Below are 25,501 nucleotides of genomic sequence, written 5' to 3'. Positions count from 1 at the left end.
GTTTACAAATGTCTCTGTTCCGACTGTTCTTCTACAAAAATCCTCCGGATCATCTTGTCGAGATCTCAGAGCGTGTCTATGGTATTCACTAGTCTCTGTTAGCTTTCAATTATTTATTTGGTCATACATAGTTTGTTCTATTTTTCTTATGAGTCATATGTTTTGAAGAGCAGTTCCACTGACCAGGTCTAAAATGCTCATCTCATATTCTTCTTCTTTGCAGCTTTTGACTGATGTTTCTCCCATGACTTCTTTGTTGTCATGGGAGAGAATGAGTAAAGACTGTACCTGGATGGCATCGTAGGCAGCTACAGGATCATTTCCCTTATGCATCTTTCTTGGTGTTCAACTTTAGAGAAGGAGACCAGCGGAGTCAAATATCTGATGTCTTGTCTCAACACGACATGACGGTTATGGACTATCCTAGTCACTACCAGAATTGCCCTCTCTTACCTCTCGAGATGATCCATCACTTTTAAAAATCAAGCGAGAGCTGGTTATCATTGGAAGGTCAACCAAATGTTCTGTTGATGCATTGCGAAAAAGGTGGTTGGCCTGTTCTTGCTTTTATGTTATCAGGACTATTATTGTATAGAAAGCAGTATCAGGAGGAGCAGAAGACTCTCGAGATGGTACAGAAACAGGCTCCCAAGGATCTTCTTCATCAATCGTCTCCTCTAAATTCCCAGCCTTCTCAACTCAGATATCTTCACTACATTTCTAGAAGAAATTTAGGCCCTGATTGGCCTCCTTCGGCCACACCTCTTCTTTTGGATTGCTTGATTCTCAGAGATTTCCCACATTTTGTGGGAAGTAACCAGTTTTACGGGTTTATGGTCAGGACCCTAAAGCCAGAGCCAACAGAAGTTCCATACTTCTCTTTTCCACACCCAAAGACAGAGAAACACACTCGTCTCAACCAACAGGTACTTTTCAAACCATTTTATCTTTGTGACATAATATGAATATGATCATCAATTCATCACACTGTGCACAAGACATTGTTTAGCTAATATATGCTTTCCAATTGAACTTAGGACGGTGGTGTAGTTTCCACATCTATTTTATATATGTGATTTATTATACCAGGCTAAACGATTCTCTAAAAAGTAATGCTCATTATTTTGATGTTATCTGCAGGAAGAGTGTACCCTAGTGAAGTTAGATATCCAGTACTGCCGTGTTCAAGGGGATGTTGTTCTGGAGTGTATAATCTTGCATGATGATTTGGTGCGTGAGGAGATGGTATTTAGGGTCATGTTCAACACAGCATTTGTACGTGGTAATGTTTTAATTGTCCAACGCGATGAGATGGATATGCTTTGGGATGCCAAGGACCAGTTCCCAAAGGAATTTAATTAATGCAGAGGTAAAACCATTGTGAAAACTACAACAAAAATGTCATTAAATACAACAAAAGCAATGCGTAATGCATCACGCAAAGCCCATCCACCTCATCAGATGCATGGCCCACTACCTCCCCCAACGCGTGGACTAGCACCAATACCTCCTGTTTGTGAACCGTTTGTGGGGCCGCCACCCCCACCACCATGTGGTACAGGAGCTGCAGTTGATCCCAAGGGTTCAGGCCTTCTACGTCCAATGTATGGAGCACCAACACCACCACCTCCACCACCGATGCGTGGACGGTAAGTCACCTCTTTGGAAGTCGATCACCAAAAGAAAGTAGTAGAATCAGAGGTTTTCTGGCTGCATTGGATTTGACGTAAATAGACTAGCGTTAGTCTTATATCTACAAACATTTCTTGTGATCATCTTCTTCTGTAACAAAGAGAATACTCTCTCTAGTTGCTCTTAAGTTTGATTAGTCTCTTTTTTTTTTCACAACTTTGTGATTTCATGTGTGGTTTGTTACAGTCTTTTCTTTCCCTAGATTGGTCCGGTTCGACCGGATGGTTTCTGTTGGTTGTATATTTTTGGACGAAAAAGATTACAAACCAAATTGCTAAATATTTCTTACCAGAGATCTCCTATAATTTTTGATTTGATACTTGAAGGAAACAAATGTATAAATGTATGGATATAAATATGTCAACCGAAAACATAAACAGAACAGAGTAGAGTAGATAGAAAGAAATAGAGATTCTTTCTTCATAAAAGAACAAGAGGAAGAAAACACATAACAAGAGAAGAGTTTCAACAGTCGAAATTTGTAAAATGAGAGCTTTGGAGAGCTTCTTGTAGGAGTTCATGATCATCCCAAGAATCACGATACGTCTCAAGATTTTCTTGTGAATTGGTGAGAGCTGACAAACAAAGTTGCTTTCTCCATTCTTCCAAATGCGGAAACCCAACATAATCCGCATACTTGTCGCAATACTATATAAGAAAATCAACAGTTCAATATAGATTAAGTTTTATTAAATAAGTTAAAACATATTTTTCTTAGTACCGTGAAATCAGCAATGTCGTGAGTGTTGTGTTTAGGGATACCGGCGAGATCTCTAGACCGGTAAAAGTCGGCGACAGATTGCAACATCTGGTCGGGAGAAGGAAGAGATGACTTTCCAGACAACACTTGTGCTATCCACTTTGCTTGTGCTTCAAAGAATGGGAATCCTATTAACTGCCAAAACACCATTATTTTATTTAGTGAGTTTTAGAAAATGAAAAGATTAATTTAGTTACTTGAACCAAAAGTAAGTAGAGAGAGAGAGACCTTTCTGGGGATTCCGACAAAGGAGAGAGAAGGGGAGAGACAAGGAGGGAAAGTATGTTCGAAGAGTGGGCCCACTCTATCATCATCCACTTCTACTCTTCCTTTACTCTCAAGAAATGGAAACTTATACGAGTACCTGTTTTTTGGTCCCCCCAAATATATTTAAATTAATACGGTAAAAAATTGTATAGTAGTATAACCCAAGAACTAGGGAAGTGAAATTTATCGAGGAGACCAATGGTGAAAAAAAGATTTGTAGCCCACTCAACACGACATTACGAGTCCCACCACAATTGAGTTTAATAGACAACATATAGCTTTAGGTTCAGTAATTTATATCTTATGTATGATCGACATTATTTCATTCGATATGATTTTCTCGTAGAACTAAGACATAAGTTACGCAATATCATGCAGATCCTAATGATTCAACCATACTTTATTGTTGCTTTGTCTCCTTTTTATTTTATTTTTCTTAAATTGAAGCAATATGATTTTATGATGTCGATGAAGACCTCGATCATACCCCACAAAGTCATGTAGTAGTTAATTAAACTGAACTTAACGTTCAACAATTACGGTTAAAGCACTATCTTAGTAGCCTTAATCACCATATGTTAATTTGTCTTATCTAACGGAAACAAAAGGTAGCAAGTTAGACTACTTTAATAGGTGTGAATATTAGTTTTCTAATCATTATTAATCAATATATAAAGATGAGATGTTCTTGTTTTATCCAATCTATCTTACCCGGTGCAATATAAAATTGTATCAGCGACGACCCAAGTTCCATCCACAAAAATGACTCTCCCATCATCTTCTAAAGATTCAATCTACAAAACAAAAATCAAAGAATTGAACTTTTAAATCCAATTATAAACATAAGATTAAACATAACATATATATAACATTTTAAAAAACATAACATATATACTAAAGTAAATAGAACCTGTGGGTGAAGAAGAAGGTTTTGGTGTTTGGAAATGACTTTGGAGAGTCCAGAAGATATGTCAAGTGACTTAGCACTTAAATGAACTTCCTTTGCCACTTCCACAAGCTCCATTGATATGTCTTGTCCACTCATTGAGTTCCCAACTACCACCACAACCTACATCACCATTGTCATTATCATAACCATCAACATCATTGTCTTCACCAAATATAATTCAGATACATATAGAGAGAGAGATTTAATCACCTCATTACGAAATGGATCAGGCACTCGGTAAACATGGCTATGAACTTGCTTCCTTTTCCAAGAGTCCATTCCTACAATTGATAGGACATATTTTTACCATTGAAAATCCACTCAAATAATCAACATAATGTCAACTAGTACTATGTTTACTATATATTGATAAAATTATTAAATGAAGTTTATACTATAACGATTTAAACCAATGATTAATAAGTACCTTTTATAGAGGGCAGTCTAGGGTGGGAGTAATGACCAGTAGCAACAACAACAGCATCAAAGATCTCTTCAATGACCTTACCACTTGATTTCTCTCTACTCCTCACAATCCATCTCCTCACATCTTCCCTTTTTTCTTCTTCCCCTACAAACTCAACCCTAACATTGAACCTAATCATCTCTCTTATCCCAAAAGCTTCACTGAAGTCCTTTAGATACAACCAAAGCTCCTTATGCCCTGGAAACCTCCTCATATCTCTCCCTTTCTTCGCCAAAAATGGAAAATCTGAATAACCCATTATCTCTCTCGGTGAGGTTAGCCTCAAGGAAGAGTAAATGCTGCTATGGACCTTAAGTGTATCATTAGTAGGAACGCTACTTCCTCCTAAAGGATCTTCTTCTTCTACGTTTGGTTGATACAACCATTGACCTCCTACGTCGTCGTTTTGCTCCATCACCACCACTTTATGTCCTTCTTTTCTTAGCTCCCTCGCTGAGACTAGCCCAGACGGTCCAGCTCCGATCACACAAACCTTCTTTGATCGGCTCCTTGATGCTTCTGATGATGTGACCGAAACCATTCTTGTTAATTTTTCCTTCGCTTAGAGAGATTTTGAAGAAAATAAGGATTTAATATGGCTTGTTTATTTGGTTTTGTTGGGTAGTCTCTCGCGGGATGTTGTTTTTATAGTTGAAATTATGATTCTCTTCTTTGGGGTTAAACTAAGACTTTCTCACTACTACTACTCGATACGTCTTTTTTTTATTTTGTCTACTTTTTTATTGGTTACGTAATTATTTCACATTTACATATATATAATGAACTCTGACCGATCCACCAACGATATGAATATTTATTGAACAAGATCCTTTAGAAAGAAGTAGGAGTATTTATTTAGTTTCATTTTTGTCCTTTTAAAAGCAAAAGAGAATTATAGTTATGAATTGGAAAATAATCATTTTCCTTAGGAAACAATTTTAAAATTCTATATCATTGCTTCGGCATTTGATTTCTTATTGGTAAAACTAGCCTAGCTAGCTTCAAAAGATGAATTTAAGAATATGATATCACTTAAGAAAATGTAAATATTTTTGGAGTACTTGTATTCTCTCAGTCGAATTTGAGCACAATTTTTTTTTTCTGGTAAAATAATTTGAGCACAATTTTCTCTCCAGATGATTATATTACTAATTTTTTCCTTCAAAAAATATACTCAGTCTAGATTTTTTGTTCCATACATTCACAAAGACGTTTTTTACAGATACTAGAACAGATATATGATTGTTTAGTATACAATATAATGAATTATTCATCAAAAGAAGTTAGAAAGATACGTGTATATTAAGCCTGAGATTAATATATGTGAAATTTTTAAAACACCCTAAACAATTAGTACGAGTCAGCTACTAATATCAAACTTTAAAAATAAGAAAATGTGTAACAAAAAGTAACTAAACCCTTTCCGACGAAGTTAAAAGAAATGTGAAAACAGTCTTGAGACGCACAATAATGTTTTGTGTCCCTCTTAATCAAAGAAACTCCTTGCTGTTAAAAGTTGTACTTAGGGTTTGTTGGAAACATTACCTACCTATATATATATATTCTACCAATATATCTATATTATTAAAAGAGTACACATTTAAAAATGTTCTTACTTCATTAATTAAAATTCTTTTTTTTTATTGTCTTTTTCAGTTGCATTTATGAAATATCCTAAAACGAATAAAACTGCCTAATTTATTACTTGTATTTTCAGTTACATTAATGAAATATGTTTAAATGAATTTAAACTTCATATTTTATTGTTTGTCTTTTTCAGTTACCTTAATGAAATATCCTTAAATAAATTTGGACATAATGTTTTTTAATCAATCAAAAAAACTCATGAGTTATCCTTACGTGCATAATTTTAATAATGAAGATTTTTAAAAACGTGCATCATTAAAATGTTACCTAAAACATGCAGCACTAATATATAACATGCATCAATAAAATTAGAATTTGACTCACACAATTGTACGGATATTATTTTCAGTTGATTAAATTTAAAAATAATTATTTATTCAAAAATATTTAAGAATGACTATGTTTTTAAAAATTATATGGTATTATTTGCTCATAACTCATTTGTCATTTGATTTTCTGAAAATATTTTTTAAATATTTTGTTATAATTGTTAAAAAAATATTGAGTTGCATTTCAAATAAAAAGATAAAGATATTAAAAATATTCTAATTAAATGTAAAATTTAATATAGTTTTAAGAATATTGTCAAAATAAAAAAAATTACACATAAAATAATCATGATTTTTGTTAACTGGACGGATCATTATTTATATGATATCACACACGAAAGAAAAATTTCTGTTTTTAAAATTATCTAATTAACTCTATACTCATTTTTTATATTTTTTATATGATATCACACATTCGTAAAAAAAATGATAGTTTAAGATGCAAAAAAAAAAATTTTACTTAATGAATATAATATGAACGAATATTACAAATATATCATTTAATAAAATAAATAATTAAAAATTAAAAATTCATACCACGCTGGCGCGCGGATCAGATTCTAGTACACATTATATTAAGATATGGTCGTTTAATTATGTTACTTCCGAATAAATGAGAGAATATGTATTAAATAACTATTAGATTGTATTAAATAACTATTAGATTATTTCATACCGTAAATATATAAAAAAAATCAAAAACATTTGTGTTTTGAACTCGAGTGTTATTCGATTTACTTGTGTGGATTTACGTAAGTTTTTAATGAATTTAACACTACCTCTCGTGTTTAATTCCATAAATTCCTTTGTTTTTTTCTTTGACAAAGACCATAAATTCCTTTGTTTCTTCTGCCTTCTAGTCTTCGTTTGATATAAATTGTTTTAATGTTTTTTCATATTGGAAATGCTGAATCGCTGATAATAATCTTCTATTTTTTAATTCAGAGTTGATCACATGGACTGTCTTATAAAGATTACTAACGAGTCTGCACCTTATTGGTAGCATGCGTTCAGATCTTGTCTACTTCCTGCACTGTTAATATAACTAAAATCTATACGGGTGGGCTGCCTGCACATGAAGTTTTGAGAGCGAATATATGCATGAGTAGTGCTGATCTCATCAAGTTAGAGGAGAATCTTTGCACATTCATTTTTTCTTTTTGGTTGTTAATACGGATGCATAATAGTCCATCTTGTGACTGAAAGGGCTGAACATTGTACGCATTTCGATATGTTTTTAAACTTCAGCTTCTACATTAGGAGGTTTAACTAAATAGACTTTATGTTTCACTGATTGAGAAACGTTTGTACAATACTGTTTGAATGTAATGCCAATCGAACCAGAAAACTAAACTAACTGATAATCTTGACTAAACCCGAGACACTTGATATTTTAGTTTTCTTGGTCACGGTTCATTCACTTGCTATTTTGTTTATTAATAATATACTAATCACGAATGGTCGAATACGTCACGTATACATACATACATACATAATATCATATGTAAATATTATAAGCATTTATATGCACAACAAAATTATTGAAGTTGGGAGTTGAATACTGATATGGGCCTCCACCATGTAAGAGTAATTCTTGAAGGCAAGGGAACATAAGCAATTATTTCACTAGATCTTATCATGATACCATCCTACAACTACATGCATGCCCCCTCACGAAAACCAAACTCTGATTTAACAAAAAAAAAACCAAAAAAAATAATGAAAGAGGGAAATTTTATCTCGTGAAAATTGAATTGTATAGGAATGGAACCAAACTTTATTGCATGCAACAAGTTGGTTTCATGGTGTAATCAAACTTAAAATATGTTTTCTTTAAATTTTATCAGGTTAATATATAAGAAATGTGTGTTTTGAAAATATTATGATAGTTGATGAAACTCAGGTTCTATCTATATATTAAGCATGTGAAAACACATGATCATTGCAATTTATATACAATTAAAATCCGTTTTCTAAAAATAGCGATCATGCTAATGTGTGCTTAGTATACACTTTTATTAATGGAACTAAATTAATTAATAGAAAAAAGAGTGTAACTGAAATAAAACGTCATCCAAGTTTTAGTTTATGTGCGCGCGCATGTCAAACTTGAGGAGACAACACTCACGCGCTATCTGTGTAAGGCCCATGTTGTAGTATGAGGCCCATTCCTACGTTCAATTTTAGCGTCAGCCCCCACTGTGAGATTAATTTGTTGAGAATTTAATATTTGGAGAAATTAATTCTAGTATTTTTAAGTCAATTAAAAGTTTAAAACCAACAAAAAAATCGGTTCTGAATCTTTCAAACCAGTAGAAATGATGATTCTCTCATCAAAGTTGAAGACAAGGGACCGCTTTGCTTCATTGTCAAGAAACTGCCGAGTAACAAAGCTTCCAATCCAAGCAAGCCTGATAATTTGGTCACAGAGAGATGCAAACACCTTTGCTTTGGGCCTTTGGCATATCAAACTCTTCAAAATGTCATTTGAGAACTTTACACCTCTTAGTGATGCATTAAAGGCTATCTCAAGAAAGTTTTTATTTTGCAATACACAAATCTTCAAAGAAGAAATCAGATACTGTAAAATAGATAACTTCATTGAAAATTTTACATGACAGGATCCATAAAGAAACAAACCATTCTTCCCACTGTATCTCTCATTCACAAGTTATATAACTTTCTTCACCAAATCAAGCTCAAGGGACTAGCCTTCAACAACTTGTGAAGATGTGGATTTGCTCTGTACCTTCTTCTTCTTCTGAGATGTCATCTCATTATCTTGAAGAGAGATTACAGTTTCAAAGGCACCAACCAACGCTTTAACTTTACTCTTCCTCACTTCTTCAAGCTTATTCACAGTCTCTTCAATCACATTATTGAAAAGCGTCTGCAGCTTCTTCTTGGCTTCCACTTTCCTATGCCTCAAAACAACTTTCTCTCTTTTACCTTCGCCGCTGTTATAACTACTCACCTTCCCAACATCTTTTTTCAGGCTCTTCTTCTTCTTGTTCCCGTCGCTTCTGAGCTTTGGTTCTTGAACAACTCTCTTCTTGAACTTGATGGATGTTGGAGTAGAATCTTCTTGTTTCGGTTCAAGAACTTTCCCTTTCCTGAAACTCACGGGCCTCGTTGGAGGACCAGAAGCAGGAGGAGGAGTGACCTTTAAACCAATCCTCTTTGGCTTAGTCACAAGAGTTGCAGAACCACTCTCTTTCTTCTCAGAGAGACTAGTCTTGGACCTTGAAGTAGTCTTTCTTATTGGCCTAGGATCTGATTTAGTAACCCTTGGTTCTTTAACCTCCTGAGAGGATGGTGACAAAGACGGTATAAGTGTAGGAGTTCTTTGTCTTAAAATCTTCTTCACAGAAGATTGCTGAATCTCACTCTTAACACTTGTGACGATCTTCTTCTCCTCAATACTAGATTCAACAACGTACAAAGTCTTCTCCGATACATCATCACATCTAACCGTCTCATCAATCTTCTCTTTCTTCTTGAGACTCTTCACAAGATCCTCTTTGGAAGATCTTGAAGCCTGCTTCTCCATTACATCATCACATCTAACCACCTCATCAGTCTCCGTCTTCTTCTCTTTCTTCCTGAGACTCTTCACAAGATCCTCTTTAGAACTCTTGCTCTCGCTGATCCTAGGAGACTTCTTAACATCAAGGCTTGTCTTCTTGGCCATTCTTACACCACCAGCAGGTGAATCACTCTGAGTGACACTACTCTTTGTTTCACTTCTCTTAGCGCGTTGTAAACCATCAGAAGATTTGACAACCTCACTAGTAGCAGCAGAAGCAGCAGCATCTCTCTTTGCAACCTGCAAAGACTTCCTCACCGAACTCAAACTCTCACCTTCAACATCCTTTTTCTTAACCAACTTCCACGGTTTGACCACCAAATCTTCCTCACGCCTCTTCCCGTGTTTACAAAGATCATGAGTAGAGCTCGTTTGGTTCCCACGGTAACGCGTTTGAGCCTGAGCTTTACCTAACGCTCCAGTCGAGTGCCGTCTCGGATTCACATTACCATTGGACACTGCAGCTGGAGGATGAGGAGGAGGAAGAAGAACATCCTCAACCATTAGAGGTGGCATTGTTTCAACAGAGGTTTCTTGAATGATCTCAGCATCACGGATACAACAATGCTCATCTGGTATCATCTCTTTAACTTGAGAAACATTCTCTTCAGCCATTGCAGTCTATCAGAACTGCATAGACAGATCAATATTTAACATTACTGATGGATCCAGTGATCATCAAATTCAACAAAAAAATTTATTACTAAAACATATGATAGATCAAGTGTGTCTCGATGCTAAACTGTTCGGATCAAATCGAATAAACCACATTCAGACATATTTTGAGGATGAAAAGTCTACCATGATTGAATCTTTTGGTTCCATTAGATGAAGTAATCTCTTAACTCTTAACAGAGATTAAGACTTAATTAAAGCTAAAGCACTAGTTTAGGATCTCAAGATATGGTTATGATTAGAACACAGTAACATAGTCAACTGTAACAGATACAAGTAGAAAGTTGTTGTTACCTTTTAGATCTTCCCAATGATTCAAACTGAAGAACATAAACTAAGAAAACCTGAAAAAAAATATAGTTTTGGAGAGTTGCTATTAGTAGTTGCCCAGAAGATGATGAATGAAGAATGATCTGAGAAGTTCAGAGGAACAATAAAAAACGAGAAAGTTAGATTTGATTTTTTTTAGGAAGAAAAAAAAATACACACAGAAATTGGACGGTCAAGAAAGAGAGGGAAGGAGAGAATCTTTTGACATTTTTTTTTGTCCCCTAATTTATTTTTTTGATTTTGGGATGTTTAATGCAATTAACACTTTGTTTAATATGTTTAATGCAATTGTTTAATAGTCCGTATTAATAATAATGTAATAATATATTGCCATAAGATATTCTTAAATTAATGTGGCTATGACAGATCGGTGATAAGAAACAAGTCTTTTTGTATTTTTGTAAAGAATGATGCTTGCCGCGATGGACCGACTTTGGCTTCTTTTGATTATATTGAAAAAGATAAGATCTAAGATGCTGACTTCCAAAATAACACAGAGGTCCTCTAAAATCATTTCTTAATAATTCTTGCCAAACAATATAATATATTCCAAAAATAATATTATGCGTAAGTGAAGTACAGTATATACCTAAATTCTACTAAACATGTTGTGAAATAATAATATCAAAGTTGTTTGATTTTTGTATACTACCAACCAAATCGTAACCGGGATTAAATACACATTAAACTAAGTTTTAAATTAATCAACTAATCAAAATATCAAATGCTTAAGCCATTTCAGCTGTATCAGTCAGAGTAGTCTTTCACGGTTTCACCATTAACGATCATATATCAAGAATAGGCTTTCTAACAGCCTTAATTGTGAGAAGGGCCGGGCCTGTATTATATCTGAGGCCCAAAAAAATTCAATTTCTGTTTGCTGATTCTAGAAAGGTGACAGACTTGAATAATTGGTGTGTGTCACGAATATAAAGTAGCTTACCAAATTGTTCACAAAGACTTTTCAACATTGCGTGGTCCGTAAAGCATGAGTTAGTAGGAAAAATAATTTGGATGTAAGAAAATAGGATAAAGCTAGTTGCATTATAGGTTCATGCAAAGAATAGACTATGTCACTATGGTACTAGGAAATTAGGAATTTACCACATTACTTAAAATGGAATAGAGTGTATTGAGAAGATTTATGGTAAAAAAAGGAATTTATGTCTTTTAATTTAATTTATTTGTGTTAAAAAGAAGTATGGATTGGTTTGACAAAGGTATATTTTTAGAAAGAGAAAAAGAAAGGGAGAGATCATAGATCTGTTTCAACTACTTGCTTCTGTTTCAAGCATGACACGTGCCAATACTGACTGTGATACGTCGCAGATGGACCGCCTCGAACCACTTTCCACTCTTACAATTAGTAATTGTTATTTCTGACACCACTTTTTCATTTTTATTTAGGCCATCTCCAAACAAAAAACCTAAACATATTTTGTTTTAATTCTATTTCCAACAAAACAAAGTTACGACGATCGTACCAAATCTTTAAAATATATATTTTATATATTTCATTTAATAATATTTCTTTATTTTCATAATATAAAATGTTTTAATACTTTTAAAATATTTTACTTTTATTAAAAATTAATCAATCAATTACATTTTACTACATTATTTATAATTGATTAGCTTATGTTTAATTTATATTATTTAATAATATTATTTTTTAAAAATAATTTTTTTAATTTCTGTGCATTCAAGCAAAATATTTTATATTAAAAAAACGGAGGAAATATAATTTAATTATTATTGTTATTTAGTTTAAATTTATAACTAAACATAAATATATTGTATTATTTATATTCTTTAACTCTTTTTGTACATAATTAAAAAAATTATTTCAATTAATTGAGTATTATGATTTACATCCTATTGTAAAAAAAATTATAAATGATAAAACTACAAAAAATTAACAAACATAGTATTTATGTGTGGTAAAAATAATTAGTTACTAATTACAAATAATTAAATATTAAAATTATTAAAATTTTAAAAACTAAATAATGCATAAAATTATTTTTGGTATAAAACTTGAGGATATTATTCGAGATCACCAAAACAATATAACATAAAAATATCAAATTTGGTATAATCTCAACATTAAATTTAGTATCATTGTTTAGAAGATCTCCTTGCATGCAGTTCTTATATTTAATGGTGCTATTTATTTTTAAATATCTTTATTATATATAATCTGGATTTCATAAACATCATGTAAGCAGAGAGAAAATATTCTTTTCAGATTTAACATGTTTGCATTATTCTCTAGATATTATTGTCTGTACAACTTGTGCTTAGAAAAATCTAAAGTATTTTGTAAAGTGACTTTTATGGATGATTGTTTAATTTATTTGAAGAGTATTTAAATAAATAAATAGATAGTCTAGATACAAATCTAGATGTGCTCAAGTGTGATACTATAATCATTTTGATAAATGCAATATAAATATCTTGTGTAATTAGTCTAAACTTCAGAGGTAAAAAAAAAGGGAAAAGCAAAGCTAGAAAAGAAAAGAATACTTATATGTGTAGCAGCTAAAGAAGAACTTTGATTTAGTATTATTATTATTTTCTCCACCAATTTCGGTTTTACTTGTTTTCAAAGTAATGCTTTGAACTGTTTTCCGTTAACAAGACCAATTATTAACAAATAATAAGGGGAATTAACGAATAAAAGTGGTAGAAAGCTCAGGTTTCAAGAGAAGGTTTGATTCATCAAGTTGCACCAACCAAGAATATTATATAAAAACAAATAAATAAATAAATACAAAAAAATAGAAAAAGAACATAATCTCGAGCAAGTGAAAAATAGAGAGAAGCCGACAGATTGCAAAGATCACCTAACCCTTTTGTACATCACCCCAGATTTTGATCCAAAGTGTCATCAAGACAGAACTATCACAACATCATATTCAACTATATATCAAATAAGTCTCAGGCGTTTTCCCCTTCAGAGTTGAGACTGAGTTTCTTCTCCATTGAAGCTGGATTCTAAGGTCAGTTCATTTTTCTTTCTTTTTTTTTTCATTCTTTTTTCTCAATCTGTTATGATCCCTGATATATCATTTCTAAGATTTCAGATCCTTCTCCCAAATGTTTCTGGGTTGGTATATATTTATTAAGAATTCTTTAGAGATTTTATTATAATTACTTGAGAATTTGAATCGTCTGCTTATCATCATCGAGTGACCGCAAACTCTTTGACTCCTTTCCATTTTTTAGTTTATTATTTTCTTTGGTTTCTTAATTTCCTTTTTAAGTTATTAACCAATTCGAAGCAATTATAATCCGTAAAATTCAATAGACGTTTGCTTTCCTTTTTTAATTACCATAGACTCATGTAACTGCTTAATTATGACCATGTGTCGTTGAAAAACATTAATTTCGTTCATTAATATACATAATTAAGGGGTCAACCTTATTGCATTTGAAGTTACTTGTTTTTGTTACGCTATAGAATCCTTTTCACACGCAACTCTTGTCTCTGTAAATCACTTTCTTGTTCTGGTAATTGTATAGATATTAGCTTTTCCTTCCTCTTGATGTTTGTCAGCAAAAGTAAAAGTTCTTTTTTTTTCTTAAAAGAAAAATTCTTCTTCAATGGGTTAATTACATTTAACTCCCTAGTTCGTAGAACCTAAAATCCAGAAGAAAAGGTGTTTATTCCTTTTCCATATCACATGCAAGCCTCTGTCTCTTTCTCCATCTGTAATCACTTGCTTGTTCTGACAATTTTGCAGACGTTTTAGCTCTCTGTTTTTATTTTCGTTGTTGTTGTCAACACTCTGTTTTGTTTAATGTTTTAGATTTAACAGCAAAAACTGAAAGCTTTGGAGATTGAAGCTCAAGAAAACAAAAACAATGGGCTTCAAAGTTTGCATCTTTCTCCTCCTCTTGGGTTGTCTACTTCAAGTTCCAGAGAGAACAATGGCTCGAGACATGAAACGTGCATCGATCGTTATCCAAGGAGCTAATCGAATCGCTGAGACCGATGAGAACTTTGTCTGTGCCACATTGGACTGGTGGCCACATGACAAGTGCAACTATGACAACTGTCCTTGGGGTTACTCTTCAGTTATCAACATGGTAATAATAATAAAAAAACTAGAGAAAAGGATTAGTCTTGTGATTAACATGTTTAATCTTTTAAATGTTTTCTTTCAGGACTTATCTCGTCCCCTTCTCACTAAAGCTATTCAAGGTAGATATAAAGCTTTCGTACCATTGCCTATGTTCTTGATGTCTGAAACTTGTAGAGTTTTTTTTTGTATATTTTTAAGCCTTTAAGCCATTGAGGATAAGAATCGGCGGTTCGCTGCAAGATCAAGTGATATACGACGTAGGAAATCTCCAAACTCCATGCCATCCATTTAGAAAAATGAGCAGCGGCTTGTTCGGATTCTCTAAAGGATGCTTGCATATGAAACGATGGGACGAGCTCCACAGTTTCCTAACCAAATCAGGGTAAGCCTCACTATTCTTCTTCATTTTTATTTTCTTGATTACCAGGAGGTCCTGGGGGATACCATGTAATATTAGTTTCGTCCTAACAAACTGGGGATCTCTGACACAATGGTCAGGTCCTTTCTGGTAGATTCCTCTGTAAAGAAGTGTCTTGAGTTAATTCATTTTTCTTCTTCTTGTTATCTTACAGAGCTATAGTGACGTTTGGTTTAAACGCTTTGCATGGGAGACACAAGCTACGTGGGAATGCATGGGGCGGGGCGTGGAATCATGTTAACACTCAAGATTTCATCAACTACACAGTCTCAAACGGCTACGCTATAGATTCTTGGGAATTTGGTAACACTATTTGTAATATTTCACATGTTTTTACCAATATTCAAGAAATCGGTAGTTATGCGTTTTATATGAGATTATTGATTACACCAATTTTTTGAACGTCTAGACTGATTTTTTTTTTTAATTTTGTTTGTCTGATTTGCTGTGTAGACTGATTTTTGGAACACTGATACTTACAAAGTCATCATCTCTAGCTCCACTGTTCTGACATTTCTTGTTCTTGGTTTAAGGAAACGAGCTGAGTGGAACCGGAGTAGGTGCGAGTGTGAGCGCAGAGCTTTACGGGAAAGACGTGATTGTACTTAGAGATATAATCGACAAAATGTATAAAGACTCTAAGTTAACCAAGCCTTCGCTTGTCGCTCCTGGAGGATTCTATGAACAACAGTGGTACACCAAACTTCTTGAGATCTCTGGTCAAGATGTTGTCGACGTGGTGACTCATCATATATACAATCTTGGTTCAGGTCTGGTTTCGTAAATCAAATCAAAACCATCACTCTCTCTTTCTCTCAGTAACTTGATGCCTTCTCTGTTTGAGTGTTGCAGGGAATGATCCTCAGTTGGTAAAGAAGATACTAGATCCGAGTTACTTAAGCAGAGTAGCCGAAACATTCAAGAACGTGAATAAAACGATCCAAGAACACGGACCATGGGCTTCTCCTTGGGTTGGCGAGTCTGGTGGGGCTTACAATAGTGGTGGACGTCGTGTCTCTGATACATTCATAGACAGCTTCTGGTAAAAACTTAACACCAACAAAAATATTTTAAATAATCAGAGGCTTCTCCTTCTTGATCTAATAGAAACCTCCTTTTGGTCTTATTCTTTTAAGGTATCTAGATCAGCTAGGAATGTCGTCAAAACACAACACTAAAGTGTACTGCAGACAGACTTTGGTTGGAGGGTTTTACGGTTTGCTCGAAAAGGGAACGTTTGTACCAAATCCAGATTACTATAGGTAAGAGCAATGTTCTGAAAATCGGTATAGGCTGTATTGGTCATAGCCAAAACGATTTTTTTAAAATCTTATTTATTCAACTCAAGTCGATTTTAAACCATTTTAAATTGGTTAAAATGGTGTAAATCGATCTAAATTAGTATAAATCGATCTAAATTGGTTTAAATCTGTTAAATTGGTCAATAATGTATTACAAATCCACAAATTTGTCTTGTTTCTTTTGTTGTATATGTAATTTTTACCAAGAACTCTTGCACTGATCTTTGAAGTTGTTAACTGAATTTTCTGTTGGTAATGACAGTGCACTTCTATGGCATCGTTTAATGGGCAAAGTGGTTCTTGCGGTTCAGACAGATGGACCACCTCAGCTACGGGTTTACGCTCATTGTTCAAAAGGAAGAGTGAGTTACTCATCTCATTCATCCTCTAGCTAGAAACTTCTTTAAAGAAAAGCTTTGTTTGTTTTGTTCTCTGTTTTAGGAGGGTGTAACGTTGCTTCTAATCAATCTAAGCAACCAATCAGATTTCACGGTTAGTGTCAGCAATGGTGTGAACATGGCTTTGAACGTGGAATCAAAGCCAAAGAAGAAGTCATTGTTGGATACTTTGAAGAAACCTTTTTCTTGGATTGGAAACAAAGCTTCAGATGGTTATCTAAACAGAGAAGAGTATCATCTAACACCAGAGAACGGTGAGTTGAGGAGCAAGACAATGGTCTTGAATGGCAAACCGTTGAAACCGACAGAAACCGGAGATATCCCGAACCTTGAACCGGTTATCCGTGGAGTGAACTCTCCGGTTTGTGTCTCGTCATTGTCCATGTCGTTCATTGTGTTGCCTAGTTTTGATGCTTCTGCTTGTTCTTGATGTTAAAATGTGGCGTTCTCTCTTTCTTTGTTAAGTGGAATTGTTTTCATAAAAAGATGTAATTCTTCTGGTAATTGTATCTAAAATAAACTTCATGCAGCTTTTGGAATCAAATGTCTCAAACTTTATTAAGATCAGAATAAGATTCATGAATAAAAGCAACAAGTCCATAGAATAGAGAAGCTGACAAGGTTCTTGTGGCTGGTTTTACTTGCGGAGTAAACGGCGAGCTCGTTGGTTAGATTGTTTAACTCTGAAGTTAAGCTCGTCGACATCGTCTTGAAGATGATCAAGTCCATTGTTTTGCCTGTGGGTTTATCATTTATATAAACCAGTTTCATCGACGAATACTCATAGAGGAAATGTATGTATATATAGAGAGAGTTGAGAGATATGAAAGAGAACCTTTCGATTTCAGTTCCCATATCAATAGCCATGTTCTTGAGTTCGTCGAGTAGATCACTTAGATCTGCAAGCCCATCGTCCTGCTTTGCTTTCTCCATCTGTTAACACAGCAGACACACCATGATTCTAAAATATACTGGCAAGCAAAAACAGAACATTTGAAATCACAGAATGGGAAGAAGGAAGAGACAATCCACACCTCTATTTTCTGATAAGCACCAGCTGATTCAGGGAGAGGTTCATGAGTTCTTGAATGTGGTTTGGGTAGATGGTTCAACCCCAGCTTCTCTCTAGTCTCCAAGGGGTTAACTCTTCTCTTGGGGGATTCACCTTCTCAGAAGAAGAACAAAAACGTGAAGGAGTTAGGTGAAGTAACAAAGCAAAAGAGATTCATTTCTTAAGAAGAGGCAAACCTCTAGTTATAACAGGACCGGTTATAGACCGAGTCTTTTTAGGCTTCCAGGTCCTTGAGAAAATGCCTCCGAGGCTTCCAAGAAGTTTCTCACCCTGAAGCCAAAACACAAAACATACAATAAGTTTCTCATGGTTTAATAAAAACCTCAATTTCATCTCTTTTTACCCGACTGAGATCATGGTCGATGTCAACAGCCTTGTGGTGAGTCCTCGTGATTTTCTCTCCCTGCTCATTCAACATGACCAAAGTCCTGGTAGCATCTGATCTTATCCCCTGCGCTACTTTCAAACACCCTTGCACGGTCTTGGTGGTCTCCTCGGACTTGTACACAGCGTAGCTCTCGAGTTCTTGAACCGTCTGGTTCTCCACACCTCCCGAATCACGGGAATGATTCTTGAAAGAAGGCTTCAATCTTTTCTCAACCTCCTCCTCCTCATCGTCAGCAACAACATCATCATCAAAAGGGTTGAAGCTGTGATTCTTCTTAGTAGTAGGTAGAGAAGGCTGAGGGGAGATCTTGTTGGATGGCTTCAAGGTGTGCTTTTTATTGTTGTCATCATCTGAATCAAAAGGATTCGACTTGGAGGCAGAAGCAGAAGAAGGCTTATGATGCTTGGAAAGTCTTTCAAGAGGCTTCTTCAACCCAAACATTGTAATCCAAACCCTGAAAAAAAACTCTCTCGTTGCAAGAACCCAAAAGTCTATACATTCGAAACACAAATGTCTCTTGATCAACGTCAGATCATAATTCTATATAGCTATCAATCAATCAATCAAAGTAGATCGCAGAAAAAATTGGTGACTTCTTCTCTGCATCCTAACAGTGCAACCAGCGTATGATTATATGACAAACCCTAAACCCTAAGATTTCTCCCGGAAAGCGATAACGATCAAGAACTGAGGAGGAGCAACGAACGAAAAGAGAAGACTCGGAGATTGCGGAAGAAAGCAAATCGCAATTTGCGGCGTACCTGGATGAGCGAGCGGATAGAGAGAAGAAGAAGGCTGAGTGGTTCCAAAGAATTTGAGTTTGAAATTTCTGAATCCAAACAAACACTGTTGAGAAACTTAAGCAAGTAAGCAAAGTCCCATTGATGGATATAAAAACGTCAAATATTAAACTATAGTTAAAAAGAAAAGATTAGCTTTTATTTTAAAGAAAAATATCTATCAAAAAGAGGATTTTTGTAATCTATGGAAGGTTTATATACATTATTTCATTTATTACTTAGGAGGGAAATAACTGCCAAAATTATGCATTACAGATTTAGAATATATATTTTTTGTTTTAAATTTAGTTTTGTTAGAATATCTTCATTGGACATATTTAGAATACATATATTTTTTTTTTTGAGAAACCCATGAAAACCACATAAAACATTTGTTAATCATTTGTTAGCTAAGTCTACGACTGCGTTCGTTAATGCTACTTGTTTTGTACCCACGATCAAGAAGGAAGCATCTTCGTGGTTCGATAAACAAAGATGAGTACGTCCCACTTTTGTTCTCTATGTTCCAAGCAAATTATGGTACTCTAAAAGTGCTAAAATAAACAATCTCTAAAGTAAATTCTTCCACACATGTAATCAAATGATTTAACTCAGACCTATGTTGTTCGTCTCTCCAGCGGTCCAGCCATTTCAAGTCTCTGGACTCCTGACCATCCTGTGGTTTGATGTGTGATTTAGATCCCGGTTTTCAATCACCTTCCAAGCATACTAGAGCAGTTGCTATGCGGAAAACCATGGACGAGACTCAGACATGTGAAGATAGCTGACTTTACATCAAAGCTCATGGCATTTTCATAACCCGGAAAGAGGTAGCATATCAGTGGACGAGCGCTTGTTTGTCTCTCTCTTGATCTTCAACAACATAGGATAAAAAGAACAGTTAGATTCTTCAGGTTTTAGAAGAGAATCTTTCTTCTTCTTTTTTTTGCATGCTTGACAAAAATAAATGGAAGCATCTAAAATGAAGTAGTACCTGAGCTTCTAGTTCTGCAATTCTCTGTAATGATGCTTGTTCTATACACACACGGCGTTTTCGTTCTTCCTCGAGCAGACATGTCATCTTATACCTTAGTTCAGCCATTTCCTGCGTAAGTTCTTCAGCTTCTTCCTTCGCCTTCAGTTTCTCCTGTTTCAGGTCCTCCTATACATACCAAAGATCACAGCGAAACTAGTTAGATTGACATGTTTCACTAGAGTTGTGTAATGGTGCAATAGATAGCAAATAGAATTTCAAAAGTACCTTCAGCCGCATCACAAGATCTTCGTGCAGCTGTATCTGTTGCCCCATGCCCTCCATTTTATCAATCAAAGTTATGTTCCGGGAAAGTTCTAGTTTCTTTATGATTGCATCGAAACATTCCCTGAGACACAAAACCAACTTTGTTAGAAACGGGGATAACTCAATAATTAGTCGTGATAAACAAGTTACAAAGCTGGAACTTACCTAACTTCACTAGACGCTACCAATACATGGCTCAGTTCAGCGAGGAAGCACTCTGCATTTAGGTGTTGTTGACCATTCTCACTTTCAAACCGTGATTTAGCACTTTGAAAAAACTCTTTGATACTCTTCTCAGAGGCGGCGATTCTCTCCCTGAGATCTTCGTTCTGCTTCTCAAAGGACTTGGCATTCTCTTCTGCCTTTTGAGACTGAAACTGGATCTCTTTGATTATCCTTTTCAGGTATTCTTTTTCTTCGATGCTTTCTTCTTGTATTTTCATTGCGTCACTGAGTGCTTGCTCCAACGCTGTTATATCAAGCTTCATGCTTTCTATTTCACACAAGGACTCCAACGTTAAGGACGAGATGGTCTCCTCTAGTTTCTCTACAGAAAGAGACGAACACTGGAGCTCTGTCTCTTTGCTCTCGAGCTCTTGCAACAACAACAGATGCTCGGATTTAGACATACACAGATCCTCTCTCAAAGAGTCAACTTCTTCTTCCACGTTCCTTGATTCAGCCAATTTGCATTCAAGATTGTGCACATGCTCATTGAGATAACTCAATTCCTTGCTTCTAAAAATAAGTTGATCTCGCAAGTAATCTACATGACAAAAGAACGACAATACAGATTTAAGAGTTACTAGTTCAGCAAAGAGTAAACAGATTGGCTCAAATAGGGACTTACCAATCTCTTTATAGCAACTCAACAACTCTTTCTCCATGGTTTGAATTCTGGCTCTGTCTTCTAAGCGAGACTTGGACAATGACTTCGTGTGAAGTTCCAAACTCTGATGTAAAGAGAAGATAAACGTCCGAGAACTCAACCAATTAAAATGACAAAACCCATAATATTAAGCAAGAAGAAGAAGAAGAATATACTCTGACAAGTTCGATACTATGAGGCTGCGATTCTCTCAGCATGTCCTTTTCTTTCCTTAGCTGCCATTTTCACAAAACAAAACTCAACTTCACTGTTTAATCAACATGGGTATAAAAGAGGCAGGGAAAAGAGGGCTAAACCTCCATGCGTCTTGAACCAATCTGCAGAAGCTCTTCAGCATCAAAGGAGTTGTTTTGGCAATCACTTGTGGAACTACAAGCCGAGCTACTGCGTCCTGAGAGACTTCCCGAGCTACTCGACATCTAAAATACAGAATTCACCACTGCCAAAGGCAACATACCATTAGGCCTATAGAAACAATTTCTCATTTTACAACTCAGCTTAAACGAATCTAAGAACATGTTTATTGCAGGTCTCTTAGCGTAATATAAGATACGGTCTCTTAGCTTTTACCTAAGAGACTCCTCTTATGATATTTATCTCTTAGTTTTTTTTAGTTAAAAACTAACAGATCCCCCCTTATGATATCTAAGAGGCGTCTCTTAGTTTTTTTAGTTAAACGCTAACGGACCGTATCTTATATTAGGCTTTTTTTAGTTAAACGCTAACGGACCGTATCTTATATTAGGCTAAGATACCCAACCAACCTAAGAGACTTACAATAATCATGCTCTAACATGTTAGTTAGTCATCTCCCAAATCAAATTAGATTACAATAAAAAAAAAACTGCTGATTACGAGGTCTATCAGACTAGAAATCCAATTACAACGAGGAATGATAGTTCATAGAAAGAGTCTATATTTCACAGAATCGGATCGGTTACTTGAAGCGAACACGAGGAGGAGGATAAGCGAGATTGAGAATACAGAGAGACTATAGTTAGATTCGAGCGAACGAAAGGTTTACCTATATGAAATAGCTCCGACGACGAATTTCGATTTTTTGAAATGGAACGGCGAATCAAATTATTACTATTCTTCTCTTTACGTTGATAAAAGTAAAGTAATAGCTGGGGAGACTTCGTTTTAAACGACAAACGGGTCGAATTCGAGTCGGGTCGGGTCAGGCCAAGTGGGTCAAAGCTAGTGTAACCTTCTGTCTCCAAAAGAGAGTTCTGGATGCATCTACTTTACCTCAGAATTTGGAACTTCACACGAGAACTAAGTCAAAGTAGATGGCATCCAGAAATCTCTTTTGGAGACAGAAGGTTACACTAGAGTTGGAACTTCACACGAAGTCATTGTCCGAGTCTACACCAACTCTAGTGTAACCTTCTGTCTCCAAAAGAGAGTTCTGGATGCCATCTACTTTGACATAGTTTTCACGATAAGCTCTCAAGTTTAGTGGATTAGAAGCACATTTGAGACATGTTAATAGTTTCACATTTGAGTGTGTTATAGTTTCGAAACTTGACATCGCACGAATCCGACGAGACATACTAGACATGTAGCATTAATGTATGATCAATTGATCATCACACGAAAATCAAAATCCATTTGTATACTTGGTAAAAGAAAAGAAATATTGATCATAACACAAATCCGATAATTAAGGACCTATAATTTACAGTAAACAAAGCATATCAACAAGTGTCAATAATCATTGTTTAGAAGAAGCCAAGATTCTGAAGTCACTGACTACTTTGTAGAATCAATCACTGAAACTTAACCAGAAGCCGTAGTGAAGAATAGTTTTCAAACTTTAGAAGCAGGCGAGTCTGATTTCTTCCCCCACCATCGCTAATATCTCATCCCTCCTATGCAACACACCACTTGTCAAAAGTTCATTCTTGCCTAGAAGAAGAGTGGAACTCAGGAATGACAATAGTAAAACTGTAAATATTTTTACCTATGGGTGTCAATGTTCACCTCTGCAGCCCAGGTTATCAAGTACATCTGTATAGCAAAAAAAAAAAAAAAAAAACTATAATAAGATAATGTTAACAGATTGTTTCTCTCAGTGTCGAATCAAATAATCCCACATACATGCAACATGTCAGCGGTTGGCTGGTTGGTATGTGATACAGAAGAAATGCAGAGATTATCTTCTTTCAGTCTGGGGAGAATTAGCTCAGAGACTTCCGTAGAATATAACGAACATTTGGATAGATCATCAAATTCCCCTTGGTAAAGCTCATCTGCCCAACTGAGCTTGACAGGTTGAGGAACTTCAGAGCTTAAAGAAACCAGTTCCATCATGAGCAATCTCTGTTAAATAGTGAGAAATAATCAGAAGCTAATCTAGAGCCTAAGATATATACAGATTGTGTTAGGAGGAGAATACAACTAACTACCTTGAGCATTACTTCGCGTTTGAACATTTCCACAAGCTCCTCAGCCATCTTCTCTGTGACCATATCAGACATTGCAAGTAACAAACTTTAGAGACAACAAACAGAAAAAGAGGAATCAAGTAATCAAGTAATTAAGTTTAATGATTTTGATTATACCAAATGCAGAGATGTCCCAAAAACTAAACACAGGGATGCCACCGCAGTCTCCAGAATCCTTTGAGTCTTCCTTAGAGCCAGAGAACTGTACAATTGACCCGCTACTCGGCTTCATATAACATCTCAGAGATCTACTTACATTCACCATCTCAACAACAGCAGCTACCTGTATTTTTTCCACAGATGTGTTGATCGATTCCAAATGTTTCACACAAGAAGATGAATTATGTGCACACACACACACACTCACCATTTCCTTGTACGATGACAGAAGCTTGTCTCGATAGGAACTCTGAACATATAAAGACAGAGAGATTAGTAAGAATGTAATAAAAAACGTTTCAAAATTCGAAAAATTTGCACCTGTTGCTTAGACAGCTTGTTCAAAGCTTTCTTCTTGATATCAAACACGTCACTCAACACACCAAATTTCATCATTGGCACAAACCTATCGCCATGGAAAACACAAAAGTGAGTAAGTAGTAAAGCATCAATCTTTCTTTATTTTTTTAATTGTTAAATCATTCATAGGGTTCCATACGTTTGGGAGAGATACGAATCGACGAGGGAATTAGCGTGAGACGTTCCGACAGAACAAGCGGCGGTCCACTGTTTCCGACAAGCTGACATTTTTAACCACTGGTTCCTAAGATTCCGCTGAGCAGCTGGTCTCCATAGCCTCATCGACGACGCTGGTGATGGAGAAGCAGGCGGATGAAACTGTGAGATGCTCATCGTAATCCGAAAAAGGGGAAACGAAATGAGCTTCTTGAGCTGCACGACGGGACGATGCCGGAAGTTGAACGACGCCGGCGAGAGCTTCCTTTGTATTGTAGAAAAAAGACTAAAGAGGGTACAATAGTCATTTCACTCAAGCTTTTTTTTTTTAAACTAGATTGTTTAAAATTAACAGCGGTAAGAGATAATCGTTTTAGTGCTGATATCAGATTTTTACCATCAGATTTTTAGAGAGAGAGAAAGAGAATGTCTCACAGTCATGGGAACGTTTCGTCGGGGAACGATCCACGGCAACCTTTGGCGGCGAAGCCTTACACTCCGCGGCCTGTTGCGCCGGAGGATCTTCCGGTTGACTACTCTGGATTCATCGCCGTTATCCTCGGCGTCTCTGGCGTTATGTTCAGGGTAAAACTATACATTCAAATCTCATCTGATCTAGTAGAATCGTAGAAAACTCTTGTTCCGGTTAATGCTTAAGATTTGGTGGGCTAGGTTGTCTGATTAGGGTTAAGTCTACGATTCACAAATAGCAATCTGTAGCTCGTTCGTCCATTTGGCAGATTCAATTATAAACTAGAGATCAATCAATTAGATCTCCTTTGAGAGGTGGTCACAGTTCAATGAATGAGATAAACTGTGCATATTGTTAGTCAATCTAACACACTCATTTTCCTTGTTGTGTCTGCAGTATAAGATCTGCTCGTGGCTTGCGATTATATTCTGTGCACAGTCTCTGGCCAACATGAGGAACTTGGAGAATGATTTGAAGCAAATATCCATGGCTATGATGTATGTTCCCATCTCACTCGCTAAGATTTCATTAGTTAAAGAGCCAATAGCTTCTTTTTTTTTTTTTTTTTTT

General features: G+C 35.4%; 8 protein-coding genes across 12 annotated transcripts in view; 3 read left to right on the top strand and 5 right to left on the bottom strand.

The window, feature by feature from the left end:
- The first annotated feature begins 461 nt into the window (after positions 1-461).
- On the top strand, positions 462-1,615 carry LOC106317508 (formin-like protein 20). Its single transcript, XM_013755315.1, has 2 exons — positions 462-926; positions 1,141-1,615. The coding sequence occupies exons 1-2, from the start codon at positions 531-533 to the stop codon at positions 1,360-1,362; spliced, it is 618 nt and encodes a 205-aa protein (XP_013610769.1). The 5' UTR covers positions 462-530; the 3' UTR covers positions 1,363-1,615.
- A 411-nt stretch (positions 1,616-2,026) lies between these two features.
- Positions 2,027-4,794, bottom strand: LOC106315800 (flavin-containing monooxygenase FMO GS-OX-like 9). Its single transcript, XM_013753623.1, has 7 exons — positions 4,096-4,794; positions 3,879-3,949; positions 3,630-3,788; positions 3,431-3,513; positions 2,681-2,816; positions 2,414-2,587; positions 2,027-2,340 (listed from the first exon to the last, which is right to left on the bottom strand). Exons 1-7 carry the CDS (start codon positions 4,673-4,675, stop codon positions 2,158-2,160), a joined length of 1,386 nt encoding a protein of 461 aa, XP_013609077.1. The 5' UTR covers positions 4,676-4,794; the 3' UTR covers positions 2,027-2,157.
- Positions 4,795-8,687: 3,893 nt separating this feature from the next.
- LOC106319508 (triadin-like) lies at positions 8,688-10,920 on the bottom strand. The gene is made up of 2 exons (XM_013757856.1): positions 10,666-10,920; positions 8,688-10,326 (listed from the first exon to the last, which is right to left on the bottom strand). Exon 2 carries the CDS (start codon positions 10,309-10,311, stop codon positions 8,818-8,820), a length of 1,494 nt encoding a protein of 497 aa, XP_013613310.1. The 5' UTR covers positions 10,312-10,326; positions 10,666-10,920; the 3' UTR covers positions 8,688-8,817.
- Positions 10,921-13,473: 2,553 nt separating this feature from the next.
- Positions 13,474-17,473, top strand: LOC106318846 (heparanase-like protein 1). Its single transcript, XM_013756991.1, has 10 exons — positions 13,474-13,703; positions 14,514-14,793; positions 14,872-14,908; positions 14,988-15,171; positions 15,362-15,510; positions 15,741-15,977; positions 16,060-16,249; positions 16,344-16,469; positions 16,771-16,870; positions 16,950-17,473. The coding sequence occupies exons 2-10, from the start codon at positions 14,569-14,571 to the stop codon at positions 17,334-17,336; spliced, it is 1,635 nt and encodes a 544-aa protein (XP_013612445.1). The 5' UTR covers positions 13,474-13,703; positions 14,514-14,568; the 3' UTR covers positions 17,337-17,473.
- Positions 17,404-19,237, bottom strand: LOC106318847 (SNAP25 homologous protein SNAP33-like). Of its 2 annotated transcripts, none has more exons than XM_013756992.1 (6): positions 19,128-19,237; positions 18,322-18,820; positions 18,155-18,248; positions 17,941-18,071; positions 17,742-17,839; positions 17,404-17,643 (listed from the first exon to the last, which is right to left on the bottom strand). In XM_013756992.1, the coding sequence occupies exons 2-6, from the start codon at positions 18,805-18,807 to the stop codon at positions 17,544-17,546; spliced, it is 909 nt and encodes a 302-aa protein (XP_013612446.1). In that variant the 5' UTR covers positions 18,808-18,820; positions 19,128-19,237; the 3' UTR covers positions 17,404-17,543. The 2 variants fall into 2 exon arrangements, with proteins under 2 accessions (XP_013612446.1, XP_013612447.1); XM_013756993.1 differs by having other exon boundaries at positions 18,322-18,857; positions 19,128-19,234.
- A 368-nt stretch (positions 19,238-19,605) lies between these two features.
- On the bottom strand, positions 19,606-22,440 carry LOC106315746 (protein At-4/1-like). The gene is made up of 8 exons (XM_013753563.1): positions 22,359-22,440; positions 21,631-21,773; positions 21,490-21,549; positions 21,296-21,398; positions 20,611-21,211; positions 20,407-20,527; positions 20,140-20,307; positions 19,606-20,018 (listed from the first exon to the last, which is right to left on the bottom strand). Exons 2-8 carry the CDS (start codon positions 21,751-21,753, stop codon positions 19,959-19,961), a joined length of 1,236 nt encoding a protein of 411 aa, XP_013609017.1. The 5' UTR covers positions 21,754-21,773; positions 22,359-22,440; the 3' UTR covers positions 19,606-19,958.
- Positions 22,441-22,935: 495 nt separating this feature from the next.
- Positions 22,936-24,700, bottom strand: LOC106316661. Of its 4 annotated transcripts, none has more exons than XM_013754539.1 (8): positions 24,443-24,700; positions 24,265-24,349; positions 24,152-24,193; positions 23,902-24,067; positions 23,746-23,798; positions 23,438-23,659; positions 23,301-23,347; positions 22,936-23,208 (listed from the first exon to the last, which is right to left on the bottom strand). In XM_013754539.1, exons 1-8 carry the CDS (start codon positions 24,634-24,636, stop codon positions 23,154-23,156), a joined length of 864 nt encoding a protein of 287 aa, XP_013609993.1. In that variant the 5' UTR covers positions 24,637-24,700; the 3' UTR covers positions 22,936-23,153. The 4 variants fall into 4 exon arrangements, with proteins under 4 accessions (XP_013609993.1, XP_013609994.1, XP_013609996.1 ...); XM_013754540.1 differs by having other exon boundaries at positions 22,936-23,205; XM_013754542.1 differs by having other exon boundaries at positions 22,936-23,245; positions 23,321-23,347.
- Positions 24,701-24,885: 185 nt separating this feature from the next.
- LOC106315307 (protein Asterix-like) overlaps positions 24,886-25,501 on the top strand; it is a 2,171-nt gene continuing 1,555 nt past the window's right edge. The window contains exons 1-2 of the mRNA XM_013753042.1: positions 24,886-25,044; positions 25,328-25,432. Coding sequence (XP_013608496.1) covers positions 24,886-25,044; positions 25,328-25,432 — 264 coding nt within the window. The remainder of the gene's footprint in view (positions 25,045-25,327; positions 25,433-25,501) is intronic.

This window comes from Brassica oleracea, chromosome C9, assembly GCF_000695525.1.
Source record: "Brassica oleracea var. oleracea cultivar TO1000 chromosome C9, BOL, whole genome shotgun sequence".
In the NCBI taxonomy this organism is placed as follows: domain Eukaryota; kingdom Viridiplantae; phylum Streptophyta; class Magnoliopsida; order Brassicales; family Brassicaceae; genus Brassica; species Brassica oleracea.
Note: the sequence above shows the minus strand (reverse complement) of the source record. Positions and strands in the feature narration are given on the sequence as shown.